At 49.5% G+C, this 17,578-nt stretch overlaps 1 protein-coding gene across 2 annotated transcripts in view; it reads left to right on the top strand.

The window, feature by feature from the left end:
• Positions 1-7,455: 7,455 nt before the first annotated feature.
• Positions 7,456-17,578, top strand: part of TRPV2 (transient receptor potential cation channel subfamily V member 2) — a 21,514-nt gene continuing 11,391 nt past the window's right edge. The window contains exons 1-5 of one of the 2 annotated variants that reach the window (XM_021717203.1): positions 7,456-7,768; positions 9,445-9,748; positions 12,657-12,790; positions 14,907-15,197; positions 15,687-15,985. In XM_021717203.1, the coding sequence (XP_021572878.1) occupies positions 9,549-9,748; positions 12,657-12,790; positions 14,907-15,197; positions 15,687-15,985 (924 nt within the window). In that variant the 5' untranslated portion in view covers positions 7,456-7,768; positions 9,445-9,548. Of the gene's footprint in view, positions 7,769-9,444; positions 9,749-12,656; positions 12,791-14,906; positions 15,198-15,686; positions 15,986-17,578 lie in introns of those variants that run through there. The other variant, XM_021717204.1, reaches the window with a different exon arrangement.

Below are 17,578 nucleotides of genomic sequence, written 5' to 3'. Positions count from 1 at the left end.
GAGGGAGCCGTGCGGCTGAACCGCGCGGTGGCCTCTGCGTGTTCTGCTGGGTCACCGGGTCCATCAGGCCTCGGTCGCGGCTTCTCTGGCTCGGCCTCTGTCGCAGTGCGAGCCATCCTCGGCCGCAATCTCGGCTCTGATGCTTCTTGGCCCAAACTGACCTGCCTGTGCCTGGTGTTTCTCCTTGCCTCTGACGCGGGTTCTGACCTGCACTGTCTCTGGGTCTCTCTCGTTCGTCTTAACTTGGTCTCTCCTGTCCCATCTTTGCCTGGCCTCACCCCGCTCCGTCCCCTTTTTCTCTGTTCTGTGTTCTCAGATGTCTAAACACCCCTCTTTTATGGTCCTTTCAATGGTAAAATCAGGTGTCTGCCCCTGCCCAGTTCCGGGCCAAGGTTGGAGAAATTCCCCAGAGGGGCAGGGGCTTGGAGCTGGGCCCCTAGATTTAGCCTGAGACCTGGCTGTGGCTATTCTGGGTCTTGAGAGAGGCGGCACATCCGGGCCTGGCCGAGCTGTGGCCTCTGGGGCTCCCTGGGGTGGTGTGGGAAGGGACAGCCCACTTTCTGTGGGAGCAGGAGTTCTCCCAGGCTTGGCAGGCAGTGCCCAGCCGGCTGGACTGTAGCCCCCTTCTCCTCCAGAGGCACACTTGGCCTCAATGATCCTCTGACCCTCTCTGAGGCCCAGCTAGCATTTTTTTCCTCTCCACAGCCTCAGTCTCCCTTACTCCAGGAAGCCTGTGCAACCTACGAAACTGGCTTATTTGTATTTTTTATCTGCGGGTCTCAGACACAGTCTTCTCAGGGAAGCTCCACCTCGCCAGTTAAACATGGCCCCAGTCCTGGCTCTGGGCCAAGTTTTGGGATTGTTAGCAAGTGAAGCAAAGGTTGCAGGTCCAAGTCCTGGCCACACACCCCCTTTCTCCAACACCCCCAAATGACCCATCTTTCCTTCCTTCTAAGGCCAGAGCACTTTCCACTTTCCCCTGAAATCCTCTTTCCCTCTTTTTTTTAGAATTTTTTTTTTTTTTTTTGAGTTGGAGTCTCACCCTGTCACCCAGACAGTGGCTGCTCCCGGCCACTGCAGCCTCGACCCGCTGGGCTCTGGCGATCTTTCTGCCTTAGCCTTCCGAGTAGCTGGAACTATAGGTGCGCTCTACCACACCCGGCTCATTTTTTGATTTATTGTAGAGATGAGGTCTTGCCAAGTTGCCCAAGAGGGTCACGAACCTGCGGGCTCAGGCAATCCACTCACCTCAGCCTCCCAAAGGCGCAGGATTACAGGCTGAGACACCGAGCCTGGCTATTTTCTTTTTTTTTTTTTGAATTTATATAAGGCTGATGGTTGGTGGCTCATGCCTATAATACTAGCACTTTGGAAGGTCAGGATCCTGGGCAACATAGCAAAATCCCATGTCTACAAAATATATATATATATATATCACCTGGACATGGTGGTACATGCTTGTAGTCCCGGCTACTTGGGAGGCTGAGGCTGGAGGATCACTTGAGCCCAGAAGTTCAAGGTTGCAGTGAACTCTGATTGCACCACTGCACTCTCACCTGGGAGACAGAATGAGACTCTCTGTCAAAAAAAATTATATTAATTATATGCAGGCTTTAGACATCTCTTGTACATTTGAGTTTAATGGGTTTTTTTTGTTGTTTTTTTTTGAGTTGGAGTCTCACTCTGTCATCCAGGCTGGGCTCTGGCGATCCTTCCACCCCAAGTAGCTGGAACTACAGGCACACGCTACCATGCCCGGCTAGTTTTTTGATTTATTGTAGAGATGAGGTCTCACCAAGTTGCCCAGGCGGGTCTCGAACCCACGGGCTCAGGCAGTCCACTCACCTCAGCCTCCCAAGGCGCAGGATTACAGGCTGAGCCACCGAGCCCGGCTTAGAGTTTAATATTTTTAACACCTACAAGAGATGCCATACTTGTTCTTTAAAGACGGTGGTAAGTTTCAAATAGTACAAAGAATACACATTGAGCAGTACATCACCCTCCCATCCCTGACCCCTAGTTCTTCTCCTCAGAGGACACATCTGCTACACTTTTTTGTGATTTCTCTCTTGTTTCTTTTCTTTTCTTTTTTAGAAAACAGTGTTTATTGAGAAGACAGAAAAGCTCCCACAGTGGGAGGGGACCCAAGAGGGTTGCCCCTTTCTCTTGTTTTTTATTAAAAATCTATCTGAAAATAAATTCAAATAAAAAAGAAACATTTATAAAAAACTACAAAGTGAAATGAAGCAAAATAAGAAAGATAGGGCATAAAGGCTGCCTAGAAAAGATTTTCCTTTCATGGAGCCTGAACTGAGTGAAGCTTCATTGAAGTATGAATCCAGTGGCATTGGGATTTAGAAAGTCTTGCTTCTCAGCTTGATTCATTTCCTCTAAAAACACATGCATCTGGCCAGGCTCAGCCTGTAATCCCAGCATTTTGGGAGGCCCAGGTGAAAGGATTGCCTGAGCCTGCTGGTTCGAGACCAGCCTGGGCAACTTGGCAAGATCTCATCTCTACAATAAAAATTAAAATACTAGCAGGGCATGGTAACGTGTGCCTGTAGTTCCAGCTCCTTGGAAGGCTGAGGTGGGAGGATCACCCAAGCCTAGCTGGTTGATGCCGGGCTTGCCGTGAGTGTGTCACTGCACTCTAGCCTGGGCGACGGAGTGAGATTCCGATCCCCCCAAAAATAAATAAATAAAAATTTAAAAAAAAATCAACACACAGGTATCTTTCCCTACACAGAACACTTTTTTTTTTTTTTTTTTGAGTCGGAGTCTCACTCTGTCATCCAGGCTGGAGTACAGTGGCACATTCACGCCACTGCAGCCTTGACTTGCTGGGCTCAGGCAATCCTTCTGCCTCAGCCTTCCAAGTAGCTGGAACTACAGGCATGCGCCACCACACCCGGCTAATTTTTTGATTTATTGTAGAGGTGAGGTCTCGCCAAGTTGCCCAGGCTAGTCTCGAACCTGTGCACTCAGGCACTCCTCTCACCTTGGCCTCCCAAAGTGCTGGGATTAAAGGCGTGAATCACTGTGCCTGACCCAGAACTATTTTTTTTTTTTTTTTTTGAGTTGGAGTCTCACTCAGTCGCCCAGGCTGGAGTGCGATGGCCACTCCTGGCCACCGTAGCCTCGACCTGCTGGGCTCCGGCGATCCTTCTGCCTCAGCCTTCCAAGTAGCTGGAACTACAGGCATGCACCACCACGCCCAGCTAATTTTTTTATTTATTGTAGAGGTGAGGTCTTGCCAAGTTGCCCAGGCGGGTCGCGAACCCGTGGGCTCAGGCAATCCACTCACTTCAGCCTCCCAAAGTGCTGGGATTACAGGCTGAGCCACCAAGCCCAGCTCAGAACTACTTTTTTAAGGTTATAATTCACATACAATTCACCAACTTAAAGTGTACAATTCAATGATCTTTAGTATATTCACAGAGTTATACAGCCACCATCACAGTCAAATTTAGGACATTTATCACCCAAAAAGAAGCCTCAGACCCTTTAGCAGTCACTCCCTACTTCTCCCCAAATCCTCTTTCCCTAGGCAACTACTAATCTACTTTCTATATCTGTAGATCTCCCTATGGAATCATGAAGATCATTTCTCAACCTTTATCCAAGTGTAGTATCTGTTCTTATCAGTTTAATATCCGATATGTCCGCTATCTGAGGATGTTAAAAAAATAAATAAATAAGTGAAATCATGGAATATGTGATCTGTTGTGACTGGCTTCTTTCATTTAGTCTAATTTTTCTAATTTCCTCTGTGTTGTAGCATGTATCAGTATTTTATTCCCTTTTTTGTGACCAAATAATACTCCATTGTGTGAATATGCCACATTTTATTTATTCACTCATTAGTTGATGTTCATTTAGGTTGTTTACATTTGGCTATTAGTAATACAAATAAAGCTATGTAAACATTCATGTATAAGTGTTTGTGTGGACATATGTTTCCATTGCTTTTGATTCTAGGAGTGGAATTGCTGGGTCACATGGTAACTGTGTTTAATCTTTTGAGGAGCAACCAGACTTTTTCCCAAAGTAGTTGCACCATTTTACTTACTAGCAGTGTATGAGAGTTCCAGTTTCTCCACATCCTTGCCAACACTTGTCATTATTTGTCTTTTATTTTTATTTCTTGAGTTGGAGTCTCACTCTGTTGCTCAGGCTAGAGTGCAGTGGCATGCTCACAGCCACAGCAGCCTTGACCTGCTGGGCTCAGGTGGTCTTTCCTCCTCAACCTTCCAAGTAGCTGGAACTACAGACACGTGTCACTATGCCTGACTTATTTTTTGATTTATTATAGAGATGAGGTCTCACCAAGTTGCCCAGGCTGATCGTGAACCCATAGGCTCAGGCAATCCTCTCACCTTGGCCTTCCAAAGTACTGGGATTATAGGCGTGAGCCCCTGCACCTGGCCCTATTAGTCTTTTAAATTTTAACCATCTTAGTGGTGTGAAGTGGAATCTCATTGTGTTTTGATTTGCATTTCTCTGATGGCTAAGATTCAAGGGTTTTTGTAAGCTGAATTTGCAATCAGGGTTGTCTGTTTGCCCAGTTATCACTGTCACTTGATGTGGTGATGGCTCCGATGGACTTGAGCCATTCAACCAAACACCTCCCACAAAGCCCCATCTCCAACATTGGGGATCACATTTAAAAATTTTTTTTTTAAGGCCAAGAGATTTACTAAAGCAGCGGTTACAAGGGAAAAGGGAAAGGGTCTGTGGAGAGAGAGAGAGAGAGGGGAAGTGGGAGAGAGGCGGGGAGAGAGCTGCAGAGAGGGAGAGAGCAACAGAGAGAGAGAGAAAGAGAGTGATCCTTCCACCTCAGCCTCCAAGTAGCCGGAACTACAGGCATGTGCTACCATGCCAGGATAATTTTTTTTTTGGTAGAGAAGAAGTCTCACCAAGTTGCCCAGGCTGGTCTTGAACCTGCAGGCTCAGGCAATTTACTTGCCTTGGCCTCCCAAAGTGCTGGGATTATAGGATGCGCCACCGAGTCTAGCTGGGATCACATTTTAACATGAGATTTGGAGGGGACAAATATACAAACTATATTATTTTTAAAGGTGAGCCAGAAAATTAAATATGTACTAACAATAATAGGTAATGAGATGTGATGGGGGAAGTGCAAAGTACCATGGAAGCACATAGTGGTGATGTCCAACCCAGTCTAGGGGTCTAGGAAAGGCTACTCAGAGAAAGTGGTGCTTAAATGGAAAGGTGACAGGTGAGGAATTGGCTACAGCAAAGGCAGTGTATGTGTGTGTGTGTGTGTGTGTGTGTGTGTGTGTGTGTATGTGTGTGTGTGTGTGTGCGCCTACGTGTGTAGTGTTTCTAGCAGGTGAAACAGAAGAGACATGGCACACTAAGGAGACTGAGATGTGTTCAGAATGTCTAGAGCAGAGCTGTCTAATATTAGTAGCACTTTCTGTTGATGGAAAAGTTCTCTCTCTGTGCTGTCCAATAGGATAACCATTGGCCCCATGTGATGACTGAGCATTTGAAATTTGGCCAATGGACCAGGTGTGGTGGCTCATGCCTATAATCCTAGCACTTTGGGAGGCCAACATGAGAGAATTGCCTAAGTCCATGGGTTTGAGACCAGCCTGGGCAACTTGGTAAGACCTCATCTCTACAATAAATCAAAAAATTAACCAGGCATGGTGGCACAGACCTGTAATTCCAGCAACTTGGATGGCTGAGGCGGAAGGATCTCCAAAGCCTAGCAGGTCAAGGCTGCGGTGGCTGTGAGTGTGTCACTGCACTCTAGCCTGGATAACAGTGAGGATCCGACTCAAAAAAAAAAAAAAAAAAGGAAAGAAAAGAAATGTGGCTAATGGAATAGTAGAACTGAACGTTTAATTTTATTTTAATAGAATTGATTTATTTTTTCCTACAACCCATATAGTAAATAATTGATTTCAATTTAAATAGCCACTGTGGCTAGTGACTGCCATATTGGATAGCACAGGTCTTGAGTGTAATGTGCATGACAAGAGGGTGATGAGAGATGAAGGTGGGTGATACAGAAGGGCAGCTGGACGGGTTCATGGTGAGGAGTTTGCATTTTATTCCAAGTGCATGGGAACTCAGGTGGTAGGGGTTGGGAGTTAAGTCAAGGAGTGAGGTGACCTGGTTTTCTTGCTTCCTCTCTCTCATTCTTTCATGCCTCAGCATCCTAAGTAGATGGGACTACAAGCGTGTACCACTCCCTGATATATTTTTTTTTCTGTAGGATATGGAGTCTTGCTAGGTTTCCCAGGCTGATTTTTAACTTCTGGCCTCAAACGATCCTCACACGGTGGCTTCCCAAAGTGCTGGAATTACAGTCATGAGCCACCATGCTTAACTGTTTTTCTGTTGTTTTTTTTTTGAGTTGGAGTCTCACTCTGTCACCCAGACTGGAGTGCAGTGGCTGCTCCCAGCCACTGCAGCCTTGACCTGCTGGGTTCCAGTGATCCTTCTGCCTCAGACTTCCAAGTAGCTAAAACTACAGGCGTGTGCTACCACGCCCGGCTAATTTTTGATTTATTGTAGAGATGAGGTCTCGCCAATGTTTTTCTGTTTTAAAAGATCATTTCAGTTAGACACGGTGGCATGAGCCTGTACTCCCAGTTACTTGGGAGGCTAAAGTAGGTATGAGTTCAGCCTGGGCAACATAGCAAGACCCTGTCTCTGAAAAAATAAAAATAAAAGGTCTCTGTAGTTGCCGTAAGGAGAATGGATTATGAGGGTGGAGGTGGGATAAGAGTGAAGTTGAAAGACCAGTTTGGAGATGGCTGTAGTTGCCTAGGGGAGAGATGATAGTGGCTTGAACTAGGTAGAAAGAGAGACAAATGTTGGAGGTAGAGCTGGGGCCAGGAGCTTAGAGTGAGGGAGAGGGAATCCTAGAACTACTTGGGTGGTGGCGGTATCCCCAAGCCACAAGGTTGAGTCCAGACCAGGGAGAGACGGTGAGGTTTGGTTTTAGCAGTACAGGCCCGCCTCCTTGTCCCCACCTGCTGGCTGGTGCTGGAAGAGCCTTTTTAATAAGGGGAACTCGAACCATCAGGGTGCCGAGTCAGGAGACTGGGGAAAGGTCCTGGGAGGTGGGAAAGTCCCCCATTCTGCTGGCTGGGTGGATGGGGCTGCTTTCCTGGGGCATCTGCTGGGCTGAGCCTCTCCTCTCCTTGGGGGCTATTCGCAGCATCTCTCTCCCAGGTGATGGGTCATCTGGACCCAGTTGTGGGCCACATGGCTGTTGGAGGGCGTGTGGTGGTGGTGGGGGGGGGGGGGGGCGGCAGATGTCAGTGTGGTGGAGCAAGAATCCCCCACCCCATGTCAGCTCCCACCAGAAGCAAGGTCCCAGCACCCAAGGGGGTTGCCTTTGGTTGCCCCCACCCCCACCTGAGACCTCAGGGGCTGGAGGCTGGAGAGGGCAGGGGAGGGGCGTGTCTCCCCGAGAGCAGGGTGTGGCCAGTAGTCCAGATGGTCAGTCTCTGGTGGCCAGCCCATCCAGAGAGCGGAGAGTTAAATCCCCACTCCCCACCGTGCTGGCTGGCTGGGTGAGCTGAGGGTGGGGAGCACCGAGAGACCACAACCCGCTGGCTGGTGCTCAGCGCTCAGAGCCGCGTAGGGAGGTTCCGCGGCTCCTCCGCTGTCAGCACCCGCCGCCCCTCCCGGCTTCACTTCCTCCCGCAGCCCCTGCCACACAGAGGCTCCGGGATCTCAGCGGCCCGCAGTCGGCGGCCGCCACGCCCTGGCCTCAGCCTGCGAGGTAAGTCGGTGGGCTGTGCAGGGACGTCGGAGGGGACCGAGCCCCCGGGGCTGACGGTGAATGAATGTTGGGGCGGGAAGGCCGAGTGGGCTCCTTGCTTCTCTAGCTCAGAGCCAGGGTCTACTTGGGGCTCCAGCTCCCTCTCCCTGGACCTCCAGACCCCTTTCTCTGCTGCCAGGCTGGGTGGGGGTCCCTGGAGGTGGGGGAGGGTCTGGACAGTCGGCTGTTGCTGCTGGGGCTTGGGAGTGGAAGGCAGAATGGGCCAGGGTTTGGCTGGAGACATAAACTGGGTTAAAAGGTATGTGGTGGGGGATGGGGGAAGGGGGATGCCCCCCTGCCCTTGTGTGGGCAAAAAGGGTGGTGGGTCATACTGCAAGTGGGTCCAGCCAGTCAGGTCCTGGCCTCCCCTACTTCTGTGGGAAAATGTCACACCTGGGTGCCCGGGGGCAGTGGCAGCCTAAAGCTGGATGCAAATGGGCCCAGGCCCTGTTCCAGCCCTTTCTTTCCACTTCCCCCTTCTCCCACCCTGCTGTCCCCCTACCCATCTCTGATTAGTTTTCCTTCTTTCTGCTCCTGCCTACTGGAGGACAGGGGCTTGCAATGCTTCTGGGCCCCCACCCTTGCCAAGTTCTGGAGGCTGTGGTTTCAGTTTTCCTGTGAGGGTGAGATTGTGCTGGCAGCTGAGCTTACTAGGGCCATCCTAGGGTCTGAGGCAGGGTGGCAGAGAGAACTTAGGCAACCGGCAAGGGATCTCCTTCTCCGCTTTGAAGCCCCTAGAGACCCCAAGGCACAGAGAGGTGGCATTTGAATCACTCAGAACTGAGTAAGACTGAAAATGTAGGCGGGCCCTGAAAGACTTTGAGAAGTGAAGGGGAACGTCATGGTAGAATGAGACGGTTTTAGGCTGAGTTCTGCCAACAACTGGTGACCTTGGGAAAGTCACTTCCCCTTTCTGAGCCTTAGTTGTCCTGGCAGCCAAATGAAGGTTTTGATAGATCAGTGGTTTTCCCAACGGTTTCCCCTTAGAACTCCCCTTCTGAGTTGAGGTGTTGAGTGACATGCGCTCTTCTAACCACTGCACTTTTTTTTGTTTTTGCTTTTTTTGAGTTGGAGTCTCATTCTGTTGCCCAGGCTGGTGTACAGTGGCACGCTCACGGCCACCGCAGCCCTGACCTGCCGGGCTCAGGTGATCCTTCTGCCTCAGCCTTCCAAGTAGCTGGAACCACAGGCATGTGCCATGACGCTCAGCTAATTTTTTGATTTATTGTAGAGAAGACGTCTCGCCAGGTTGCCCAGGCTGGTCTTGAACCCCTGAGCTCAGGCAACCCTCTCGCCTCCCAAAGTGCTGGGATTACAGGCATGAACCACCACGCCCAGCCACTGCACTTTTATCTATTGTGAATACTGGCCGCTAGACAAGATATTATCAAGAGAAAAGGTTCAGGAAATCCCAGGGAAAAGTCAGGAACAGTCATGGCTCTTCCTAGGGGACAGCATCAGAGAGGCGGCCCCACTGGGTCCCTGTCCCAGGATGTTGGGCTGTCCTCAGACCACAAGGCCTCCCTCCCTCTCCTTACCTCTGCCTTTCTCCTGGCTCACTTCCCCTCCCACTGGGCCAAGCTCTTGTTCAGTGGATGGATTATAGCCACTCAGCTTCTACACATTTCATTTTGCAGGCCCCAGCCAGGCTGACCTCGACCCAGGGCCGGGAAGAAGGGACCCTTGACATCTCTATCCACAGAGATTCCAGAGCTGGACTGAGCAGCCTCCTCCCCTTAGAATGACCTCACCCTCCAACCCTCCAGCTTTCAGGCTGGAAACATCAGATGGAGATCAAGAAGATGGAACTGAGGTGGACAAAGGAAAACTGGGCTTTGGGGGAGGGCCACCCCCCATGGAGTCACCGTTCCAGGGCGAGGACCGGAATTTCTCCCCTGAGATCAGAGTGAATCTCAACTACAGAGGGAGAGCAGGTCCCAGGTGAGGAAGCAGATGGGGGTGCTCTAGCAGAGTACCCCATTAGATTCATTGACCAGCCCAGCATCAGTGCCCCCTTTCTTCCCTACAGCCTGTGGCATACTCATTCTGGCTCTGGTGACTCCTAAGCCTGACAGGCTGACCTCTGTTTTGCTATCTGGGGTTGCTCCTTCCAGAATCTTCCTCATTCTTGGCCTTCTGCCCTGTTCTGTTCTTCTTCACAGGGACACATTTTTCCAGCTCCAAAGACTCAACTGACCCTTTGTTCATGCCCTGACTCTCACTCCTGTCATGATCCCTGTGAGGGAAGGTAGCAGGATCCATATCCTTCCAAGAAGAATAAGGATGTCTGGAAATGTCCAGGGTACTCCTCAGTTCTGCCCCTGAACCTGTCATCCAGGGGATGTAGACTCTGAGGATTGAGGATCATGGGCTCCTGCTTGGAGTCACCTGTGCTTTGAAATTCCTGTGGGCTTTCTACCAATTCAGATTGTGCAAGCCCACTAGTGATTTCTGGAAGTCCTGCTTCCAGTCCTGCTGCATCTGGTGTCATCTGCAAGGGTGAGACCTGCCCAATGAGACTGGAGTATCCTCATGGGTCTTGCAAAACTCTGCCAGGGAAGCCCCTTCTTTCTTCCTCATGCTTGAGATATAGCCACTGGCCTTGGCTTCTCAGGTTATAGCCCCCTGTACTGTTTGCGCTAGAGGACTGTGGTCAAATTCAACATCAGGGCTGGAGGTGATGCATGTGGAATTTTGGGGGGCTGTGTAACCTGCCCCACAGAGGAGAATGGGGCCCTAGATGCCTTCCATGGCTCAATATGGGCCCTCATTGGGCTCCTCTCCTTCAGGACCATGGTGCCACCCTGGTGACAGGAAGCACCTTGTTCCAATGAACACGTCCCCCCCCCCCCCCCGCTGGAGTGCCTGCAGGGCTCTGAGTCAGCAGCAGAACCCTCTTGGCCATGTTGTGGCCACGTAATCTGCTGGGTGGATGATGGTATGTCTGACCAGGGTAAGGTAGATGTGCAGTTTTCTGGTGTTGAGGAGGCATGGGCCTGGCTGTACAGCTTAAAATGTGACTAATCCCAACAGTCACCTCATATATCTAACAGTCGCCAGCCCTTACTTGATTGGCCCATTCTATGGGTGAGGTTAATCTGGGACCTGAGGGTTCCCAAGCATCAAATAGTCCTCCCTCCTTTGTATGTCCCTTCATATTTGCTTGTGATGGAGCCCAGAGGCAAACTGTGAATAGTGACACAGGCCAGGAGGAAGTGCTCCACACCCTTCCCCTTGCTTGTCATCAGACACTGCTAGATTCTGATAAGCTACTAGACCCTATCTGGGGACTGTGGGAGAAATTTCCCCAAAGTATGCTTCTCAGTAAAACTCTAGATAGGTTTTAGTGTTGGGCTCATGTGATACTCTGTCTCTGGGAAATCTCTTGCTGTCCAACCTAGAATCTCTCTGGGGGTTCAGGGTCAGGGTTCAGAATTAGACGGAGAATTAGATCATGAGATCCCCGGTTCTGCACCATGTGACTTTGGGCAAGTTATGTTACTTCCTTGATTATCTAACAGAGAAAAGTGTGGTTCCTGATCCATAGGGCTGAAGTACAATTAAAGACATAAGCTGGGCTCGGTGGCTCAGCCTGTAATCCCGCACCTTTGGGAGGCTGAAGTGAGTGGATTGCCTGAACCCGAGGGTTCGAGACCCACCTGGGCAACTTGGCGAGACCTCATCTCTACAATAAATAAAAAAAATCAGCCAGACGTGGTAGCGTGTGCCTGTAATTCTGGCTACTCGGAAGGCTGAGGTGGAAGGATCGCCGGAGCCCAGCAGGTCGAGGCTGCGGTGGCCGGAGTGGCCACTGCACTCCAGTCTGGGCGACAGAGTGAGACTCCAACTCAAAAAAAAAACACCAAACAAAGATATAATTAGCTGGATGTGGTAGTGTGCACCTGTAGTTCCGGCTACTTGGAAGGCTGAGGTGGAAGGATTGCCTGAGCCCAGCAGTTTGACGCTGGGGTGGCCATGATTGGGTCAGTGTACTCTAACCTGGGCAACGAGTGAGACTCCAACTCAAAAAAAAAAAAAAAAAAAGATATAGAATATTTTGAGGTCAGTAGATGGCTTCTATTCCTTTGTTGAGGCCAGTGGTGCTTGCAGCCACTACCAGTCTGTGGGGACCTCCTGTGGCCCTGTCCAGACCAAGACTCAAGCTCAAGTGCCACCCCAAGTTGCATGTGCTGAAATAGACCCCATGGGATAATGAGTCTGTTAAGAGATGATGCATCTCTGGGCGCGGTGGCTCACGCCTGTAATCCCAACACTTTGCGAGGCAGAGACAAGAGGATTGCCTGATCTCAGGTGTTCAAGACCAGCCTGGGCAACTTGGTGAGACCTCATCTCTACAATAAAACTCAAAAAATTAGCTGGATGTGGTGGCACACGCCTGTAGTTCCAGCTACTTGGAAGGCTGAGGTGGAAGGATTACCTGTGCCCAGCAGGTTGGGGTTGTGATGGCTGTGAGCGTGCCATTGCACTCCAGCCTGGGTGACAGAGTGAAATATGACTCAAAGAAAAAAGAAAGAGACGATGCATCAAGACACCTGGAAAATGATAAGCACTGGATACTGAAAAGTAGCCGTGATGACTGGAGTCGTGGGAAAGATGCAGATTAGTGCCTGGGCAGGTGCCTCTTCCTCCTGCTGGGGCTCTGAGCACTTGAGGGCTCCTTGGTCTTCCCTGGGAGGGCAGAGGCCCTCAGAAGGGTTCCCATGGATCTTCTGGACCTGAGGGGTGTGCAGCACTTATAGGATTTCTTGAAAGGGCTCCTTGGGATGGGAGACTTCTGGGGAGCCTATGGTTCTTCTCCAGCATGAGTAACAAACCACATCACCCACAGCCAGCCGGACCCAACCCGCTTTGACCGAGACCGGCTCTTCAGAGTGGTCTCCCGGGGTGTTCCTGAGGATCTGGCTGGACTACCAGAGTACCTGTGCCGGACAAGCAAGTACCTCACCGACTCGGAGTACACAGGTAGATCCTGCCCCATGGGGCCAGGGCTGCAGCATCCTGTGGGCTGATAGTTGGGTTGGCTGGGTGGGCCTGGACCCTGGACAGGAGCTGAGGGGTGAGTGTTCTTAGCAGGCTTCTTTCTGGGGTGATTCCCGGGGAGCCCTGTGGATGGAGCCGTGCCAGGACAGCCTCCTGACAGTCCTAGCTGTGCCTCCCACTTTCACCCACTTCTCAGGGTTCCTGGGTACCTCTGCCACCTCTAATCCATTGTGGTGGCTGAATGGATACTTAAAGCCTTCTTCCTTTTTTTTTTTGAGTTGGAGTCTCCCTCTGTCACCCAGACTGGAGTGCAGTGGCCGCTCCCGGCCACCGCAGCCTCGACCTGCTGGGCTCTGGCAATCCTCCCACCTCAGCCTTCCAAGTAGTCGCAATTACAGGCATGCGCTACCACGCCCGGCTGATTTTTTTGATTTATTGTAGAGATGAGGTCTCGCTGCCCAGGCGGGTCTCGAACCCATGGGCTCAGGCAATCCACTCACCTCAGCCTCCCAAAGGCGCGGGATTATAGGCTGAGCCACCGAGCCCGGCCCTTCTGCCTTTTAAAAAATAAAATAAAATAACAGCATCGTTGAGATATAATATATAATACACATACGAGGCCGGGCATGGTGGCTCATTCCTATAATTCCAGCACTTTGGGAGGCCAAGGTGAGAGGATTGCCTGAGCCCACAGGTTCAAGACCACCCTGGACAACTTGACAAGACCTCATCTCTACAATAAATCAAAAAATTAGCCGGGCATGGTGGCGTGTGCTTGTAATTCCAGCTACTTGGAAGGTTGAGGTGGAAGAATAAACTAAGTCCAGTAGGTCGAGGCTGCAGTGGCCATGAGTGCATCACTGCACTCCAGCCCGGGCAACTCCAACTCAAAAAAAAAAATACACATTCCATATATCTCACCCATCTCAGAGCACTCTTTGCCCAAAATCTTAGTATCTTTATTGTTTGGGCTGATTAGAAAAATAGCATGTGTGTATTCTAGAAGATTAAAACAGTGAGGAAATATATAAAGCCAGAGGTAGAAACAGTCTGTCATCCTGGGCCCTTGTTAATGGTTTAGGATGTATCTTTTCAGACTTTCTTAATACATTAGATATATGTTCACATAAATGGGGTCTTGGCATATATATTAATATGTGATGTTTCTCCCACCCTGATTGACTGAAACTTGTGGCACTTTCCTTCTCAGTACATGCCTAACTTAGTCATTTTAACACCTGCAGGGTGAGTTTTCCATTGTGTAAATTTACCATAATTTAGTTAACCAATTCCTTTAGGTTGTTTGTAGTTTTTTACCTCAATTAGCTGTGTACCAGGCCCTCTGTGTGCTAAGGACTTTGTTTATATTATTCCATTTGAACCTTACAATAACCCTGAAATATTCCCATTTTACCATAAGGAAAACTTAGGTGAAGAGAGGCCAAGTGGCTGGGCACGGTGCCTCTTGCCTATAATCCCAGCACTTTGGGAGACTGAGGCGAGAGAATTGCCTGAGCCTATGGGTTCGAGACCAGCCTGGGCAATATGGTGAGACCTTGTCTCTACAATAAATTAAAAAAGTAGCTGGGCGTGGTGGTGCATGTCTGTAGTTCCAGCTACTTGGAATGCTGAAGTGGAAGGATCATCTGAACCCAGCAGTTTGAGGCTGCAGTGGCTGTGAGCGTGCCACTGCCCTCCAGCCTGGGTGACAGAGTGAGACTCTGACTCAGGGAAGAAAAAAAAAAGGAGAGAGGCCAAATGACTTGCCAGAGGAGACAAAAGCATTAAGTGCTGGAGTGCTTACAAATTACTGCTCTGCATGTTCTTGTACCCACATTTCACAAATGATGAATTATGTCTTAGAAACTTAGTTTCTAGGGCAGAAATTGTGGTCATATCGGTTGGTATTTTTTTACCTGCTGCCTGGAGCCTTAATACCCTGTAACATGGTTGCGCTCCCACCAGTTGTGTGTAGCTGTCTTTTTTTATCCTCCCAAGGGGTACTTTAGAGCCTGGACTTGCTGTACAAGCTGGCAGGCAGCCCAGCTGCTCCAGGTCTGAGCACCACTGTGCCCTTTCCCCTCCCTTTTTCCCACAGAGTGCTCCACAGGGAAGACGTGCCTGATGAAGGCCATATTGAATCTTCGAGATGGGGTCAACGCCTGCATCCTGCCACTGCTGCAGATCGACCGAGACTCTGGCAATCCTCGGCCCCTGGTCAATGCCCAGTGTACGGATGAGTACTACCGAGGGCACAGCGCCCTGCACATTGCCATCGAGAAAAGGAGCCTACAGTGTGTGAAGCTTCTGGTGGAGAATGGGGCTGATGTACATGCCAGGGCCTGTGGCAGCTTCTTCCAGAAGAGTAAAGGGACTAGTTTCTATTTTGGTGAGCGAGCCTTTCTTGGATAAATTGAGGCACAGAGGGGATAAGGCCTTGTCCATGGTCACGTGGTTAGTGTGTGACAGAGTGGGCACTTAAATCCAGGTCCATAGGAACCCGATGCCCAGCTTCTAACCATTAGGCCGCCTGCAGAAGCAATTTGTCTTGAGGGAATTTTTATCCTTCTGTAGCCAAGGAGGGTCAGCAGGGACCCAAGCCCAGACCCGAGGAGGGGAGTGAGTTGCTAGAACTGGTGTATGTTGAGACTCAACCAAGAAGAGCCTAAATAAAGGGGCAGTATGCCTAGGTTCTGGTAAAGAAGAGCAAGAGGCAGGGGAGATGGGAACCCTGGTGGGCTGGCCTCCGTTATGCTCCTTTAGAGGTAAAGAGTCCTGACCCGCTTCGAGGCAGTCTGGCCTTCTGTCCAAGGAGCATGAGAAATAGGCAGGTAGAAGCTTGGAAGCCTGAGGCCCAAGCTGCCCTCTTGGCCCGCAGGCGAGCTGCCCCTTTCTCTGGCCGTGTGCACCAAGCAGTGGGATGTGGTGAACTACCTCCTAGAGAACCCGCACCAGCCCGCCAACCTGCAGGCTGTCGACTCCCAGGGCAACACGGCCCTGCACGCCCTGGTGAAGATAGCGGACAACTCGGCAGAGAACAGTGCACTGGTGATCCACATGTATGATAGGCTCCTCCAAGTTGGAGCCTGCCTCTGTCCCTCCGTGCAGCTTGAGGACATCGCAAATCTACAGGGTCTCACGCCTCTGAAGCTGGCCGCCAAGGAGGGCAAAATTGAGGTGAGCAGCTATCTCCCACTCCCAGGAAGCTATAGGACTCACCCCAGGATTTCTGCAGAAGGGGCTTGCAATGGTGGTTGAGAGCAGTGACCTCTCCACTTTTCCATAGAGCACTGCTATTTTAATCAGAACATGTTTAGTATGCACCTCTGATATATGTGTATTTATATATTATATGAGTATATAAACTACAACATTATAAAACATGGGGATTTTTAAAAAGGCATTTGGGTTTCTTTATTAGGAGACATTTAAAAATATCCTTTACCTATTTTGCTATTAGATTTGTTATTAAGTTTTCTGCATACTGACTGGCAACTGTTTATAATGAATTTACTCTTTTGTCTACTATAACACTTGCAAATTTTTCTCCTAGTTCATTGTTTTTTGAAGTTTATGCTTTTTTTTTTGCCGTGCAGAATTGTCTGCAAGTATAATTATCTTTTCCTTTAAGTTTCCTTGGTTTTTCTATTGCTTAATTCCTGATACAAGATTATGTATATAATATATTATATATAATACATGACATATAACATTTTATAATCATTATATATTTTATAACATTATATTATGTATTATAATATTATATAGAATATATATAATCTCCATATCCATATTTTCTTTCAAACTTTTGCAGTTTCTTTTTATTTTATTTTATTTATTTATTTTTTCGAGTCAGAGTCTCATTCTGTCACCCAGGCTGGAGTGCAGTCGCATGATCATGGCTACTGCAGCCTTGACCTGCTGGGTTCAGGTGATCCTTCAGTCTAAGACTTCCAAGTTGCTGAAACTACAGGCACACACCACCATGCCTGGTCAATTTTTTGACTTTTTGTAGAGTCGAGGCTCATCAAGTTGCCCAGGCTGGTCTTGAACCCCTAGACTCAGGTGATCCTCTTGCCTCTGCCTCTCAAAGTGTTGAGATTATAGGTGTGAACCACTGCACCCGGCCACAGTTTCAATTTTCATACCTAAACCTTTTATTTAGCTGGAAGTGATTTTGGTAGAGAGTGAGCATGATGTAGCTCCACTTTTTTCCATACGGTTTACCAGTTGTCTCATTCTTATTATCAGGGCTGGCTTCATAGGCATACAACCTGTGCAGTTACATAGGGGCGATGCTTAGAAAGTGGGAGTTGCCAGGCTCGATGGCTCAGCCTGTAATTCCACGCCTTTGGGAGGCTGAGGTGAGTGGATTGCCTGAGCCCGCGGGTTCAAGACCCACCTGGGCAGCGAGGCCTCATCTCTATAATAAAATAAAAAAATCAGCCGAGCGTGGTAGCACATGCCTGTAATTCCGGCTACTCGGAAGGCTGAGGTGGAAGGATCGCCGGAGCCCAGCAGGTCCAGGCTGCAGTGGCCGGGAGCAGCCACTGCACTCCAGTCTGGGCAACAGAGTGAGACTCCAACTCAAAAAAAAAAAAAAGAAAGTGGGAGTTTTTTAAATGTTAAGATAAAAATAAATATAAATAGAGGTTTTAATCCTTTTTTCCTGCCTTCCAAGTTTTTGGAGCGCCTTCTGGTATGTGTGAACCTCATTTTGTTTCTAGAGGCACTGCCATGTGGCCTGGGGAAGCCACCCCCCCCCCCCCC

Source organism: Carlito syrichta, unplaced genomic scaffold, assembly GCF_000164805.1.
Source record: "Carlito syrichta isolate Samal-C Ts95f unplaced genomic scaffold, Tarsius_syrichta-2.0.1 Scaffold309468, whole genome shotgun sequence".
Taxonomy (NCBI): Eukaryota; Metazoa; Chordata; class Mammalia; order Primates; family Tarsiidae; genus Carlito; species Carlito syrichta.
Note: the sequence above shows the minus strand (reverse complement) of the source record. Positions and strands in the feature narration are given on the sequence as shown.